Below are 17,628 nucleotides of genomic sequence, written 5' to 3' on the forward strand. Positions count from 1 at the left end.
AGTCTGGAGAACTGCTTGGAAAGTCTTGTGGGGCACAGAACTAAAATAGTAGCCAACAGGCAGAGAAACAAAAATGGCTTTATTTAGCCTGTTGCTAAACTTCATCATCACAGTGTAACTGATCTCCTGGCATTAGGCAGTGAAATCCAAAGCCATGGAGCACAATTAAAAGGCAACCTGACACCTGCAGTCTCCAATACACCTTTTGAAAAAGGCGTATTCTTTTTTGAGAAAGAGATTGTGCATTTTATCAAGGGGTTGAGGATTGTGTGTGAAGGATTATCCATGGTATGTTCCTATTTCAAATTTAGTCCACTACTATATGGCCTGGACTTTTACATAAAGGGAGTTCAATCTCAATCTCCACTCTTCAAAAGTTACTACTTGATATTAGTAATCTCAGCAAAAGTACCAGAGATGAATGGATATGGAAGTGGGACTTATTTTCAGTGCAATTACAGATGATTACATGCAATTACATAGTTGTAGGGCTATGCAGAGAAACTCTTATGCTGCTGCCTTTGTCAGACCTGGACTGCAGCAGAAGATCTGCTAGCCTGATTCAAGATGCAAGATGACACAAAATTTAAGAATTGAAAACTATATTAAACCAACAGATGTCTAGATTTTAGTCTAAGAATAATAATTTTAAATCAGTTTGAAACCCTTTGGGGAACCAATGAAACAGATCAAAATTGGATAAATTGGGGAAGATTTCTGCCAATATCTAACTTGATACCACGACGAGACGTTTTCAAAGCAATTTCTAGAAGATACAGATAAAGTCCAGCATATGAACTTTATATAACAAAGGTACAAAAACATACAAAGGTATGTGAGGAAAATAAAGGAATTTAGTTTCCCATTATATTCAAAGTTGGTATGTATTTTATTAGGAGAGGTTTATCAGCAATGACTGGAATGGAAGTTACTGTTCAAGCAGCAGAGGATAAACAAGTCCTGTCCTAGTATGCATGGAGATATTTCTGCAGTTTCCACAGAATTCACCAGGAAGAAAATATTCATGCCTGAATTTTGTTATCTTCTTCCATTTTAATTGGTGTGAAGTGCATGTGTGTATCTCTGGTTAAAATGCAGAAAGTCCTGACAATACTCATGAGAAGAATATGTTGTATGAGAAATGTCACCTAGTTCTTGAAAAAGAAACTCAAGAATTTCCTGACTGATATCAAAGAATGTACAAAGCCGTTGGTTTGTTGAAAAAACAAATTTTTCTTATAATAACTAATTCTTTAAGAGTGCACACCTTCACTCCAACTGATGGATACACTGAAGCAGAGAGGGTAAACAGCCTAACCTGAAGTGGGCAGGTGTGGACATATGCATCTAGATAGTAAAAACTCATGAGAGGGCTCTACTGACATATACTTGTAACCATTAGAAATGCAAAACTGGACAGAACTTATGGCATAGAACAACTTGTTGGTTTAGATATTTCTGTTTATCTGAACCTTCCAAAAGGGAAATGAGTACCCGCCTTGCTAAAGAACACCAGGCCAGTATCCAGGATATATTTTGCAATGTTGCATCAGTACAGTATGTGCAATGGTGTGTGGTTTCTAGTTTGTTTGCTACCAAGAGTAAAATCTTCCCCATTTTGAGGAAGGCTTGAGGCTAATCTAGCTTTCTTAGCATTTATGTGCATTATGATTATTGCAGTTTATTTTGGTTCAAACTTGCCTTGGTTTGCCAGCCTCTCTTGTCTCATCTGGGCAATCATGGTCCAGCTCACTGCTCACAAGTTACTTGACTGCTGATAAAAGGTGTTGGGGTCATGACTATCTGATGATGAGGAAGATGCTCGTGTCACTCAAGACATCCCGCTTGCTCAGCTGTCACTGTCCTTGGAAAATGTTTTAATCTTATGAAAACTAAAGTCTGCATGGTTAAATCAAGATCCCATTTGGCTCATTATAATTTTAGTCTCAATATTTGCAAGTTTCTTCAACATCAAGAGCAGTCCATGCTTAAACATGTTCAGGCAAGCTAATTTAAAGCAGAAACTGGAGCTGGAAAAGAAAGAGGCAAGATCTAGGAACCAAAGCTGAATAGATGAATGGCAGATTATTCTGATCACTTGCATACAAAGGGTCTGTTGTAAAAGGGAAAAAACATTCTTAGGAACTTATTGAATCTTCTTTGGAAACTTGTGGAGAAAGCATCTCTCTGCCTTCACAAAATGCAAAATGGGCAAGAGACTTTTATATTGTTATAGTTTGCGAATGGGGAAGTGTTGCCAAACAGCAAAACAAAGAAGCACTCTTAAAAAGGTGTAAACAAGTTTTTTTTTAAAGTTTATCACTGTTTTTATGGTTCTACCACATGTAAACCAATCACTGATCTGCTGAAAGATGTGCAGGTAAAGACATGAAAAGAGTTCATAGATGTTCTGATATTAATAGTAACACCTTTAGCTGTCTTCATTAAGGCTATTATGTTTATAAGATACCTAGAAAAGAAAGCTTTAACATTATGTTTTCCTGCTATTTTGCACTAAACAAAAGTAGCCTATTTATCATAAGAAATATAGAATCAAAACTACAGTGACATATATCACTGACAGTGACATAGGCAACCATACATTGCTAGATACTTCATCATATAAACCAATAATGTAGTGTATTAGGAACTGCTTTAAAAGGCAGTTTTCTTATTTTCACTGTGTACTGATGTTTCATCTTAGAAATATGGAGCTTCTCTTACAGCCCTACAGCTTATGCATATACACATTGTTTGAAATACACTGTACTTTGTGAAAGAAATGAGCTCTGCCTAGCCAATGTATTATTTATTTAAGTGACAAGCACAGTTTGGAGATTTTTGTAAGCAGATCAGTATAAAATCCTAGACGAGGAATGAACTCAAAGGCCTCACCAAAAGGCTTTTATGTAAGAATTCACCAGTAAAATGTTTATTACAGCACCTTTCAAGAGTGAAGTGGCACGGAACATAAAAGAATGGATGTATTTTCTTTGAACCCTTCATTTGTACTGTGCTATTTACCTGTAAGATTACACTTTTTATTTATAATCATTACAATAATTTGAAACAACCACCTAGCAGTAAGATTACTTGACTCAGACTTATTGTTACTATCACAACAGATATTTTCTAACTCCTGTGTTAGAATATTTTAATATTCTTAAAAAAAATTAGAATCTTAATAGTTTCTTGCTTATCATTCAAAGACTGTCCTGCTGGTTAGTTTGCCTACAAGGTTAAATAAGAACTGTCAATTCCTAAATATAATTTTCCTACATGTGACTATGTGTAGCCCCAGGTTCCTTCCCGCTCCATGAATTTCCAGCTTCTGCTATCTGTAATATTGGCCACCCAGTTGTACCATGAAGACAGGTATATTTTTTTAATACACTTTTCATCGACATATTCAGAATTTGCTGTCTACTGGAGAAACAGATAATCATTGCAGCTGACCTGGAGACGCTGAGTAGCAGCTCTAGCTGCCAAGCAGTACATAGAATATGGTTTACAATCTCATTACATACAAGACAGGAAAGAAATATTAATTAATTATATTTTATAAACTATATATTTAATATATTTATTAAATGCTGACATAGAACAATGCATGAGATTAAGTTTTATTTACTGTCACTAAAAGCCTCAAAGTGATTCAGAATTTTATCTGCTATAATTATGGAATGATTTAGTCTACGTCATAAGAAAACTATCAGAAACAGGAATTCTTCCAGAAAACATGTACAACCATTAGATGAGCACTCAGAATTTCAAACCACTGATGAAAAATCAAAATGAATTTGCATCTGTAATAACAGAGTTGTGGAGGTTTCTGCATTCCAACTATTCTTTATGAAATATGTGTAAAAGACTGTCAAATTGTCTCAAAAGTGTCAGTAGAAAAGACTATAGAACAAAATGTATCGGTGATTGAGAGACAGGGACATCCGAGTTGTGATCAGAAGCCAATTTTATTGGGTATACAAGGCATTTATATAGGGTTTAACTTGTGTGGCACTTACATAGGGTTCTGTTTTCAGTCACAATTTCCCATTGGTTATACATTCTTCATGACATCAGTTACCTGCTAATTATTACAAAGTTTCACAACATATCTCTTGGTCACTTCTACCCCAGGGAGTAGTTATCTGTGTCTGTCTCTCCCATGGCTTCTTTTGATTAGGCCGAAGATACTAGGCTCCCTTATCAGTTTCATTGTGCTTTTTGTTTTATTCCCCATAAAATGAACAGTAGCAAAGCCAGTACGATATAGCTAGGAGTTTAAGTGCAATAAAGAATGAGGTAAGTCACTATTATGTCTGAGATGTAATTTTTAAGTTAAAAGTGATGTTTTAAGTGAAAGAATAGAAGAAGGCATATGGGACACAAATTTTTTACAGGATTTGTGAGTTGAATGAAAGAGCTATTTACTATTAACTCTTATGTCCTTACAGAGCAAAGTCATAGAAACACTAAAAAAAGCATAGAATACATGAGTATCTTGATTTATTATATATATTTTATATGTTTTAAAATAGATTTTAAAAAACTTTATTAGTTTAAATTCATGTTAGATTGAACAAGAAATGTGGGAGAACCAAGATTAAAATTGCCATGGATCAAAAAATCTTTTGAAATTTGGCTATCACACATACCAACACTGAATAATCACAAATACGAAAATCTAACTGAAAAAACTTTTTCATCTTAAGCCAGGAATTTCCACTTTTTTGTAACTCAACTACAGAACATGCTCGCAGCAATGCTTTATTATTTCTAACTGAGGAGGATGCTCTTTCCCATTTGTGACTGAATTCAGTATTGTTATTACTGAGAAATTTTGGGAGCATTTTTGCAGATGCTTATTTTCATGACTAATGGGCTCTTTCATGAATTTTGGGGAGAAGAATGTATAGTAGTGTTTGGTGGGGTTGCCCATTACTGTAGTTTTTTATTGGATGGCCACCTTTTTTCCCCCATATATTCCTACACAGATCATAATTACAGTAGAATTTTATTAAATTGTGTTTTGATGTAATTTTTTTTGATTCATTGAGCAATGAGGAATCTAAATGGATATGATCAATTAGGCATTAGCCTTTCTTCTTCCTTTCTTGTCTCCTGTTGGTGTTATTCCTCATGAGATTTTTTCTGTCCTGTGCTTGGCACTCATGTTTTCTAAATTTGAATTACAAAGCAATAAAATACAGATAAAATATTTCTTCCCATCTTACATGTAAATTCATTGGGATTAATAGTTGACAATATGACGTATATTTTAATTTCACATTAGGAATAATGGCATTCTAACACCAACTTGATACTGTAGCTCCTCATTAGACTAGTAGTTTCCATGGATCGTTCTTTTCTGTTATCTTTTCTGACTTCAGGGTTTCAGTCAGAACTATGCTGTTTTTCTTTCTTTTTCTTCAGTTATAGTTAAGTTTTCAGATCGTCTAAAACTCTATGGATATGCACAATCCCCCCTTTCTACTTAGAAAAATGTAATTAATTAAAAACCAGAAGAGTAGTTTGCTTGCTTTTGGCACAGATTGATTCATTTGGGTGTAGTAGAACCATCAATTATATAATTTCTTCCTTGAAGATATTTTTTAGGGCCAAGAAACCCACCCCAAAATGGCTTCTATTAATTTTATTTTGCAGTCTAGGACACAAGGGAAATAAGTGATTGGAACAAGAAATTAAAAATATATTAATTTTTAACATACCCTTGGTATACACATGCACACTCAAAGATATCAACACTCATTGTTCTCATGTTTATTTATGAGTAAATATTGCAACTATTAAACTTTGTTGCAACTAGTAAGATGTCACAAGATTTGTGGAGAAAACTTTAGCTGAATTGCTGGGCTAAATTGTTCATTAGATAGGTTTCCCAAAGGAAAAAGCTCAAGCTTTCTCCTCTTTGCTTTTGGTTTTGGATCACTGTCCTAAGTGGAGAAAGGATTTCCTTTTCAATGACCTCTTCATTCACAATTCATTTACTATTTCTGTCATAGGTATTTGCCCTTTTCTGGCCATGGTGCAGTTCAATTTCGTACATCTCACATGCCTTCAAAGTCTTTGGTGACCTTACTCCAGGTGGCCTTCCCTGTGCATTAAAACTTTGCATAAACGTGAAGAGCGTGCTCCTACCTACTGTTGATGCCACTCCTAAGCAGAAATGATACTGTGTCTCTAACAAGATAAGCACTTTGTAGCGATTATCAGCTTTGATTTTTGTGTTATTTTGAGCATATTAAAACTAACTTATCTAATGCACGTATATTATCCTGGATGCTTTAACTGCTGACATCTCCTACAGACAGCCCTTTATATACTGTATCTACTATTGTGTCTATGCAGGCCAGCGAACCCATGTCTGAAGCGCAGCACGAACATCCTGGGACAGGCCATTGCTTACAAGCGTTTTGTGAGGGGCAGCAATTCTCCCTGCCACTGCCACTGGCCCAAACACGCGCTTGTGTACAGGAAAGCTCACAGCCACTCAAGGTAAAGACGGCCGGAGCGGCCGGGCAGTTGCCATGGCCGTGCCCTGCGCCCAAGGCCCGCATCCAAGGAGGAAGAGGAGGAAGGGGAGCAGGATGAGGAGGACGAAGGCAGCCGGACCTACCGGAACCGCCCCGCCCCCTTTGGGCCTCGTCGGCCGCCGTCCGCCCATTCTCAGGTGAACACGTATCCCTCCGCCGCGGCCGCCCCTCGGCCGGGCTCGCACCCGGCAGTCCCCGGATGGAAACTGTGATGGCGGCCGGCAGCGCCTCGCCGGGCAGCGGCGGTACCCGAGGTACCTTGGGGGGGGGCGTCGGACGGGCAGCGGGGAGGACCCGCTCGGTGCGGGAGGGACGGCCCGGCGCGGCTCGCAGCGGAGCGGGCACGCGGCGCGAGGGGCCGCGGCAGGGCGGGACGGGACGGGACGGTGCCCCGTGGTGAGGATGAGACATTAAATAGCCCGCGGGGGGCTCGCGGGGCTGCCGGAGCGGGGGGCGGCCGGGACCGCGGGGCGCGCCGGGGGCGGGGGCACCGACCACAATTGGCCTCGTGTGCCGCCGGCCGGGGGACTGTATCCCTCCGCCGGGCTACGCGCCCAGAGTCGCGGCCGCTCCGGGGACGTGGGGGCGCCGGAGGCGGGCGGGGGCGGCGCTGCCGCGGGGCTACGGGGAGCAGCCGGGGAGGGACGCGCCTCGCTTGCCCCTGCCCCGATGTCGCCAGTTCGCGCTGCTGTGGTCGCCGTCAGACGGAGCTCCCGAGCTGCCGTCGCCTCGTCGGCCGCCCCGCGCTTTGTCCCGGCGCTACCGGCCGCCGCAGCCTCTGGCCGGCTCCCGGCCAGCCACGGCCGTGGCACCGCTGCTCCCCTGGCAGCCCCGGGCGGGCGGAGGCAGCGTCAGCCCGCAGGTGGGCTGGCGCTGGCCGTGTGTTGTGACCGTGTTCCGCTGCTGTGTTCCTAAATGGCAGGTTCGCCCTGTGGCACGGCCAGTCTGTGTGTGTGAGCTCCGAGAGTGCTTCGGCGATTTTTTTTTTTCAATGTTTGCAATGTTTGCAACATTTTAGCACCGTTGTACTGGTCAGGTTGTATCTTACTGCTCCAGCTCTATGAGTTTATTAAGATCTGGTTTTTAAGTTCCCGCATGTGTCCGTCTCTTAGAAGAGATTAAGGCAGCACTCTAAATTTGCAGGCACACAGAGTGGGACTGGACATGGGATATACTTCAGAATGATTTAATTAATTTATTTATTAACATCTAAGTCTAATTTTTTTCAGAAATCTTGAAGGTATTGACTGCTGGGATACCTGTTTTGAATGTAGTTCGAAATGGAAAAACTGTAAAAGTTACCCAATTTAGCAGTGTCTAACTCATGTCTGTAGTTTTTGACTAGATCAAAGTATATAGCTGAAATTTTCTCCCTGTACTTTCTTTAAAGAAAATATGGACATACTGCATTTTTTTGGGGGGAAGAAAATTTTGGCTGAGAGCCTCAAGTGGTTACTTACACTTGTTCTTAGTGGTTTGGGGATTTTTTGAGTGAGAATTAACTGTGGCACATGCATATGTATTTTCAATGTTTGTGCTCATTATATCTGCGTTTAAATCGACTTACTTGTTTCTGATACTGTGAATGTAATATTCTGCCTCCTTCCCAGGCTTTTGCACACTTTTATAGAAACTTATAATTACATCTTTGACATTAAAATTTTTGCTTGAGAAAAGATAAATGCCTTTTGAGTTCAAGTTAAAATTTGATGGACAGAGACACCAGTCGCTTCTTTCTGTGCTGTTTTTAAGTTGTCATGTGTTTATGCTTCCCAGCTATGAATGCCTGAGATGTAGTGGCAAAGCTAAGGTAAAATAGGCATTGTTATATTGTGTAAATATACAGTATTTGTATTACATTTGATGGTGTTCTTTGGGAGAGAAGTTAGTATATATTTTTGTCTTCAATGTATTAAAAATCCAAATAATGTAAATTTGTGAGGGATCTGTGCTTTTCAGCTTATTCTTTCAGTTGTGCTTGTATTTACACTATTTAAAGTACATTTCTTTTTGTTTCCAGAACTTTTTTTAGTATTTCTCCTGACTGTGGCCTTTTCTGAGTCTTGCATACTTACCTCTTCTGTGTGTGTGGAAAAAACCCAGCTGTTGAAGAATTAAGTCAAGTATTTTTTTAACGTGTAAGTCAGATTTCTTTGGAAATGTATGTTTAAAGATCCCTGCGATAAAAAAACCGACCCTTTTTAAAAATGGTTGTTTCTACTAAATATTTGTATTTGTCATGCTGTAGGAGCTTGTTGTTAGTATGCTACCCAAAAATAACAAAATTAAGTTTTTAGGTTGGAAGTCTTTGCCAAATGTAAAAGTTGCTCAGTTGAGGACCACACTGGCTTGGTATTAAAAGCCTGAGCCTTGTTCTCTGCAGCACTTTATCCATTTCTGATTTCTACAGTTTTAATTGTGAACATACTTCAGGTTTCAGTGTCTGGCAGTATTACCTTTAAATCCGAAGGATCAGCAGCTGCTATCAGGATGATGTATTGCATCATGCAACTGTAATCTTTTTGTACCTGTGTATTAAAAAAGTTGTTCAAGCAAACAATTCCAAATGACTTTTAGTTACTTATTATTTATGTGGAAGTTCAGCTTGCTTCTATTCAAACAAGGGATATACCATTGGCAAGAGAATGCATTTTAATGAAGTACTCTTTTGGTGGAAATGGAATGTAAATGCACATGAGTTGTTCCCTTCTCAAGGCTCAAAGAAGGGTAATATACCACATATTAATCTTTTGTGTGGAAGATGGGGAATGTGTCATTGAGTTAAAAGAAAAATAAAAATCCTGTACCTAAAGTGTTGCCATTTGGAGAGATTCCGAGGAGGAAGTGTGTCTGTGGTTTGTTGTTTGGGTTTTTTTTTTGGATTTCAGATGTATAGTTGAAGTCATGCAGGTCTCATATCTGGAGATCACAGTTAAGTGAATTTACTTGATACTAGACTCTCTGTATACTGTCAAAGTCTGTTGTGTTTATTATTTTCAAGAATTGAGCAGAAGTGCTAGTATATTCTCCAAAGGAATGCATTAAAGCATGTGCTTAAAGTGTTTTGCTTTTCTTACTACATGATACAAGAACATGAACTTGAAAATTTTTCAGTCTCCATTTTCTTTGTCAGATATTTGCATGTCTAATTCTATATACTTCCTTCTCCCACGACTGTGGGAAAATACTTGAAAGACCTTAGGGCTAATGCTTATGATGGCTTGGAGATCTAGAAGCAGCCCTTTCACTTAGTCACAGTGAGGGAGAGGATATGATCATTCTTTTAGTTTGAATGTTAATAAATAAGATAATCTAATAAGTTCCAAGTGTGTGTTGCTTCAGGGTGAGCACAAGAATAGGGGATAGAGAATTACTAATCAGATTTCAGCTAACAATTTACTAACTTTTATTAGGAAAGAAGAAAGTGACTTTGTGTCTTGAACTGCGGAAAAAGTTCTTAGTAAGAAGTGTTACACAAGTGAAGAAAGAGTTCTTCCTTTCCAGTGTTGCTTTTCAGAATTTAAATTAATTTTGCTGCTGTTCCAATTCTGCTGATTCTATGTCGACATTCTGCACTGGGAATATTGTTCAAATATAGATGTGAGCTACTATAAATTGTTGGTGCAAGCTGTTATGGAAACATTGACATGAAATCTGTAGCAAGACAGTGATGCTGACCATAACTGTTTGAGCCTTTTAATCCATAGAGGGGTACTGTTGTCAGTCATGCACTGAAAATATTAACATGTACCCAAGAACATGCAATGAGAAACCTGAGAACTTGTATCTGTTGACTGCTTCAGATTTGTGTGGTACTAAAGGTAGGCATGTGAAAAATTAATTGTAGGTCAGGGTGATTGGTTTTTTGGTGTTGGTAAAGCTCATGTTTCCATTAGTGAATTCTGATTTTACTTTCCTTTTCAAGCACAAAAGTTACTAATAGAGTAGAATACTTGAGTAATAAAAATATAAAATTCTGTAGATTTTGACTTGTTTTTAGTACTTCAGTTAGGTTCAGTTAGTGATCCATGTCACAAAGGAGTGTTTTCATTTGCTTGAAATCCCAAATTAATAATAAACATAGGCTTAATTTAAAAAAAGTGGGTCTTCGGATTTCTTTATGCTTACAGGGTGGGAAAAATCCAAAATTTGATGATATGTATCTTTTAGTAGATGTTGTTCTTTAAAACATATTTTTCAAGTTCTATATATGTTTTTTGAAGAAAACCCCAAACAACAAACCAAGAAACACCCCCAACACAAAGAAAGAAAGGTTACAGTGTAATAGTTTTTTTTTGTTGCCTCATCCTTTTTTTTGACCCTTGAATAGTATTATAAAAATTAACAACTTCAAGGATTGGCACATATTTGTTAGTGAATTGTAATATGTGTTCTAATTGCGTTAGTTTTAAAAGTAATTATTTGCTTTGTTTGTTTTTTAATTTCAGGAGAATGAAATGGGGAAGTTGTAGAGCTTTGAGAATAACTTGGGACAGTTGTCTCATTTGCTGCCCAAAGTAAGACTAAACCTCAAGAATTCATGTAAAGAAAAGTAAAACCTAAAATCATGTCATCTGAACAGGAACACTTCTTTTGTGACAAAAAGCAAATTAGTTTCTTTAAACATGATGCTATGAAGAATTTTTCTACAGACATTACTTTGAAAAAAGAACTGCTGAGTGATCCTTTAAGTATGACAATTCAACCAGCAATTTTAGATGTCAATCTCACTTATGGACTAAAAAATGTGAAAATTGAATTGCCCAAGGTGAACATTCCAAATGAAGTATTAATGAAGCATGAAGTTGATAGGTTTAAAAAGCTCTTTCAGTGTAAGCAGCAAACTGCAAGAAAGTCCTTAAGTCTAGAGAAAGTAAGCGGAAGCAATCTCAGTTGTTCAGAGGGAAGCCACTTGCAAATTGAACCAGAAGGGAAACTTGAAGAAGGGTTGAAAACTGCAGCAAAGATACTGAACTTCACTTGTACGAAATGCAAGGACAACATTAGATACAGCCCAAATGACCTTCAGAAACATTTTCAGCTGTTACACTATGGAGAGTTGCCTTTGTATCCTTGTGAGATGTGCAGCTTCTCAGCTAATGACTTCCAGTCATTTAAACAGCACAGACGCATCCATCGTAGCACTTTAGTTAAATGTGAGCTCTGTAATGATGAACAGATATACACTTTGTTGGCTTTGACAAAACACTTCATATCAAAACATTGTGTAAATGGACACTTTCAGTGTGAAAAATGTGGGTTTTTGACCTATGATGTGGGTACGTTTGTTCAGCACATTCACAAACATAAAGAGATTCCCTATAAATGTGGAAAATGCCATCAAGAAAACTTTACAGAAGAGGAGCTCCAAAATCATCTACTTGTTCATACCAGTATGTTTTCTTTTGGGTGTCCTTATTGCAGTTACAGCACATCACGGAAAGATTATCTTTTAAAACACATCATAGCTTTACACAGAGACCACTTAATTGCAAAAGAAAAACTGGAAAAGGATAAATATGAAAAAAGAATAGCAAAGACTCCAGCAGGACTGAAGCTTGTGTTAAGAAGATATAAAATGGGAGCATCAAAAAAGCCACTCTGGAGACGAAAAAAGATTAGCAGTGGAAGTGACAGTGCCGGAGGAGGAAATACACAAGTGCTAAGAAGTGTGAATAAAATTCAGACAAATGCTGAGGAGCTGAACCAGTGTGTGAGAGATGTGGAAACAAATGAAGAGAAAGATCAAATTAAATACACAGAAAAGTGTCATTTCATGGGTGGCATGCTCTCTGCTACTACTGCACAATACAATAAGGCAGATGATGGAACAAGTTACAGCCTGGGATTATTGAAAAATGCTGTTCATGGGCCAACAGTATTGATGGTTAAAAACAATAAAATATCTGTTCCAGCAAATTACACTGCTAAATTTATGGGCTTTAAAATGGTAGATGGAAAACAACATCTTGTTATAAAATTACTACCTACAAGTAAGCAAAATGAATATTTGTTGGGTCACAAAGCTAATCCTGTTAAAGATGGTTCTGCAACTCCTTTGCTACAGACTGCTGATCCTTGTGGCTTGTCTTCAGGTGCTATACCACGTGTAATTGATCAGTCAACCTTAAAGAACAATTGTGTTCATCCATTAACCTCCCCTCCGTTTTCTTGTTCTGATCCTCATTCAGGAAAAGCAAAAGTGGAAAAACAAAATAACTCCGTATTATATGGGAGGAGTGTTTCTGAAACTGTAGCACCTTCTAATGTAGCTGTAGGAAAAAGTCCAAATTATTTGCCAATGAAGCTGGACTCAACTGTACCTCTACACGAAGAGGTAAAAAAAGTTGGAACTCAAACTAGTGTCTCATGGGGAAGCTTTTGTCCTTCAAGTCATCCTCAGGTATTACCACCTGCTATTACAAATACCCTTCATTATGACCCTATGAAAATGCCCATCTTTCCTGAACCGAAAATGCAAAATGGTGGCCTGAATAATAGTAATGGAACTAATAATCTCTATTATTCAACCTCAGTGGATTCATCTAATGAAAGGTTGTTGTCTTTTCATAACTATTCCAAAATGGACTCTGTGGATAATCCATGTAGCATTTGGACATCAACAGATGACAGATACAAAGAATTTAGCAAAAGAGGTTCTTTTCAAAGCAGTAGAAACAAACCTGCAACTTCACATTCAGAATCGATGAAAGATTCAAAAGCAGAGAAAGTTGTGTCAGCCCAATCAAATATTAATAAAACTTACGAACACATAAACACTAAGAATAACTCTGTGTCTTTTAAAAGCCAATCTAAATGTGGTCTTGATGGTGAGTGTTTTACAGAGGACAAGCAAAATGGCCAGCAGTATTTGGATGCTAACATAGAGCAAGGCTTTCAGAAAGTAGCTGAGAAATTCCAGGAAAATGCCTCTGATTGTGTTAACTCTTTCTTAATGCCTAAAATCACATCTGTTTTCTCATTGCAAAGTGAACAGGCAGCTAATTACTTACCGCCTGAGATAAACCAGTTACTTCAAGATGTGTTAAAAGTAAAAACAACTTCTCAGCAAGAGTTCTACGGCAGGACGAATAACTGTGTCAAACTTCATTCCGAAAAGCTGCTTTCTGGTCCTGAGACCGGGGATGCAGCCCGTGTGCGTTTAAAAAGCTCTGCAACTGCAAGTGGTTTTCAGAGGCCTCCTTCTAATGTCCACTTCCCTTTTTGTAAGAGAGAGCTGAACGCAAGATGTAGCACAAATGAAGGTACATATTGCGGGAGAGAAAGACAGACACCCAAAACATCACTCAAGTCACAGGACATGGATAAATTATCCAGAACTCTGGGTGTTGGTACATTACTAAAAACTCCAGATGAGTTTACACAGCAGTTAGTAAAAGATAAAGTACTGTCTGCAGCTCAAAATCCTAGCAGCTTTTCACCAGTTTTGCCTGTTCTTCAGGAACAGAAGAAAGCCCTTTTTGTTCAGTCCCTTCCATCACGAGTTTTTGTTCCTTTCCACCTTTCTAACCAGTCTAGACAACAGGTGGTTTCAGGAAAGTTTCTTCCATCAACCAGTTCATCAGATGGGCATACTACTAAAGGTGTACCTGCATCTTTTGTTTCAAATAAAGGACCTGGAATGGTTTTGACTTTTAGTGGGGCAGTTGGAACAGTTGCAAATGCCACTAATGATAGTTCTCAGGTTTTAGGGGGAATTGCATCCAGAGAATTTGGGAAAATAACCATATCAGCTTCAGAAGTGAAGGGGGAAAATGGCAATTTTAGAAATGTAAGAAGTTCCTGTAATGGGGAAGTATGTAGTACAGTAAATGACTCGTTGAATAGTATGCCATTCAAAGCACCTCTTGTAATTACAAACTCATCAGAGTCACCTGTGAAAGCAACTTCTTCTGTGAAGGTGTTACCAGAGCACCAGGATCCTGTCTTTGGTTCTTTGGAGTCAGTAAAGCAACAGGAAATTAAACAGGAAGAACATGTTTATGCACTTTCGCCTGATGGACAGCAGGGAGTTTTTCTGAAATGTATGACACCAAACAAGCCTGTAGTTAATAAACCAATTTTTTTTCAGGATAATGCTTATCAAAATTGTCAACCAAAGAAAACTGCAGCCATGCAACAACAGCTTTTGCTGAAAATTAAGACTCCTACTTCAGATACACTGTCTGATAACACTCAGTCAGTAAACAACTTGGTGCCCTCACTACAGGTGAATAACTTGCAGTTCTTTACTCCTGCACTAGCACAGAAACAAACTAATCTTAGTTTTAATGATGCCTTAAACTTACCAGGTGGGTTAATGCCAGCAAATGCCTCTTTGGCAAGCTCTAATCCAGCAAGTTGTGTTCCTCCTGTAGAACCTGTTTATTCTGCTAAATCTGCAGGGACGCAGTTGCAAAAATACTCTGTTGAGAGTATGCAAGTAATAACTGCTAACAAGAGGAATAACTCTGGTTGTCGGAAGTCCACATGGAGCACCCAAAACAGAAGTGCAAAAGTAAAACCTGATTTAAAACAAGCTGGGTCTAAAAGTTCAGGAACTGTGGGTGGGCAAAGAAACAAGAATTTCAAACGTAAAAGGAAGGCTAGTTGTCCAGAACCTCCTAGAAAGAAAGCAATGTTGCACAGAAAGTGTAAGGAAAAGAATCAGGCTAACATTTTTAGTGAACCAGGTAGCCCTTGCAACCAAAGGGCATCAAAAAAAACTGTGAGGACTTTGAAATTACTCCCTTTTAATTCTAACCAGCTTGTAATATGCCCCCGGAGAAATCAACCAGTTGTTGTTCTTAATCATCCTGATGCAGATGTTCCAGAAGTTGTAAATTTAATGAAAACTATTGCTAAATTTAAGGGACATGTTCTTAAGGTTTTATTGTCAAAAAGAACTGTTGAAGCTCTTCTGCAGCCAGACTTCTGCAATCCTTCGGATGTAACTACTGATGAGTTTTCTCAAAAAAGATACAGGACAATAAAACCCATTAGCCCTGTAAAAGAAAGATTTGTCTTAAAATTGACACTGAAAAAGACTAGCAAAAACAATTACCAGATTGTGAAAACTACCTCTAATAATACCTTGAAAGCTAAGTTTAGCTGCTGGTTTTGCGGTAGAATATTTGACAATCAGGATAATTGGGTAGGACATGGACAGAGGCATCTGATGGAGGCTACTCGAGATTGGAATTCATGAATGGAATGATGACCAGTGAAGAAAATCAATATTGTTCATTAAAGTGTAAAAAAAGGAACGTCAGTTGGATTAGGATACACAAGTAATTCTGTTTTATATGTCAGTATTGTAGCTGGGTTTGAAAAAGGATGCAAAGTCCTTTTGTTTTAAAAGAAGGAGTGTATTGCCATCAGATTTGAGAAAGATCAAAGAACTTTGTGGTTTAAATAACTTGTAACTAACTGCAAATACAAAAAAATAATATAAAAAATACATTATTTTTATTACTGCTATCGTGCTATATTTTTATTCTATAGAATGAGTCTTCAGGGCTTTTGTTCTGTACATACTTAAAATCCCTAAACATGTAAATAATTTTATACTTTTCAGTTACTTGGTATAATTCTTGCACAGAAATTACACCCTTTCCCCCAGTTTTTCAGTTCTGTGCATGCACTACTAAAACCAATTTTTAAAATCTTTTCAATACACACAGCTGTTATCCTGGGATTTTTGTTATTTTCACTTATTAGCTTTTGATGTTGTTTTTCAGGGATTGAACACTATTATTAGTAAGTGCCTCAAAGATGTGAAGCAGTTTACATTACGTCAACTGTGTAACCGTGGGTCTGTATAGGGCCATTCCCCCAACAGTTTCATTTAAACAAAGCCATATGTGAATGCTTTAAGCTATATTGCTATGCACATGACACTTGTACTATTTCTGTGCAGTTTGTCTACTTTCTTAGTGAAGTATTTTTCATATAAATTAATAAAACATATTATGATTGTGTTAATACGGTGAGTCAGAATGAAATTGATTGAAAATATACAGTATATATATTCATAATGTATATGGTGTTTAAGAATGGTGAACATTCCTGATCTGTACTGATTTTGTCACTATTAAATTTGCTATAACTTGTGTTTACAGCATATGACTTTGAGCATTTATAGAAAATATTTCTGTCGTGCTATGAGTGCTGCAAACCCTTTAGGAAGGTCAGGATATGGGGAGGTGCAGAGCACCATTTTAGGCTTGTAATTGCATCATAGCTTTATTTCAGGTGGATGTCATTTGTCCCCATAATGACTTAATGTTTTCTACTGTTGCTTGTTCAGATATACTGCCTTTTGGGGCACCAGGGGTTTAGCAGAACCAAGGCTCGAGTTATTCTTCCCTGTTTTTTATTCTTCCCTGACTGTTTACCAGTCAGTAGGGTAATTTTCTTAGGAGCCTGCTTGCTTTCTACTTTCAGTTTTAGGGATAATGAGGAGAGATTACATTTTACTGTTTTTAGTCTTTATATGAGGGCGTGTAAACAAAAGACCTCTTAACCATAGTGACTGAGGGTGTGCAGATGAAGGTCCTTATTGTCCACAGTAAGTATGTCTTGAGGCTTTGTTATCCAGATTCTTAATGAACCTCTGTAGGCTAGAAGTTTCAGTCTTTTGTGGGATTGCTCTTACCATATAGCTGGCGCCTTTTGGCCAAATATGAAGGTGTAAGCCAGCTTCCCAAAGTATTGATGGAAAAACTGTCAAAATTGAACAGTGGGCTTGGAGAGGACTGGGGCATTTAAATCTTTGGGGGGTTTAGACTGTAAGCGAGCCCAGGTAGTTTTCTGTTACTGGTACCTTAAGGTGAAAATGAAGATTGCTTGCTACCAATGAAACAGTAAGATGTCATGGATGTCACAGACATGTCACCACTAACCTGAATTCAACTTATGTTTTTAAAAGTGTTAAAATTACTTAAAAACAAATGCTTCAGTGATTAGATAAATTTTTGTTTCTTGGTATGTCTGGTGGCAGGAAGATGCACACTAGCCTTGCAGCTGGTGAGTTAAGTATGGAAGTCAACTGAAGCAGTCAAGGCAGTGTAGT

General features: G+C 38.1%; 1 protein-coding gene across 1 annotated transcript; it reads left to right on the plus strand.

The window, feature by feature from the left end:
• Positions 1 to 6,715: 6,715 nt before the first annotated feature.
• ZNF518A (zinc finger protein 518A) lies at positions 6,716 to 16,624 on the plus strand. The gene is made up of 3 exons (XM_005520642.3): positions 6,716 to 6,808; positions 8,575 to 8,692; positions 11,003 to 16,624. The coding sequence occupies exon 3, from the start codon at positions 11,122 to 11,124 to the stop codon at positions 15,760 to 15,762; it is 4,641 nt and encodes a 1,546-aa protein (XP_005520699.2). The 5' UTR covers positions 6,716 to 6,808; positions 8,575 to 8,692; positions 11,003 to 11,121; the 3' UTR covers positions 15,763 to 16,624.
• The last annotated feature ends 1,004 nt before the right edge of the window (positions 16,625 to 17,628 follow it).

This window comes from Pseudopodoces humilis, chromosome 9 (genome assembly GCF_049639895.1).
Source record: "Pseudopodoces humilis isolate 2021_Gansu_Grassland_sample_001 chromosome 9, ASM4963989v1, whole genome shotgun sequence".
In the NCBI taxonomy this organism is placed as follows: domain Eukaryota; kingdom Metazoa; phylum Chordata; class Aves; order Passeriformes; family Paridae; genus Pseudopodoces; species Pseudopodoces humilis.

Coding starts and splice junctions, on each gene's coding strand:
- ZNF518A (XM_005520642.3), top strand. CDS start 11,122: ATGTCATCTGAACAGGAACACTTCTTTTGTGACAAAAAGCAAATTAGT.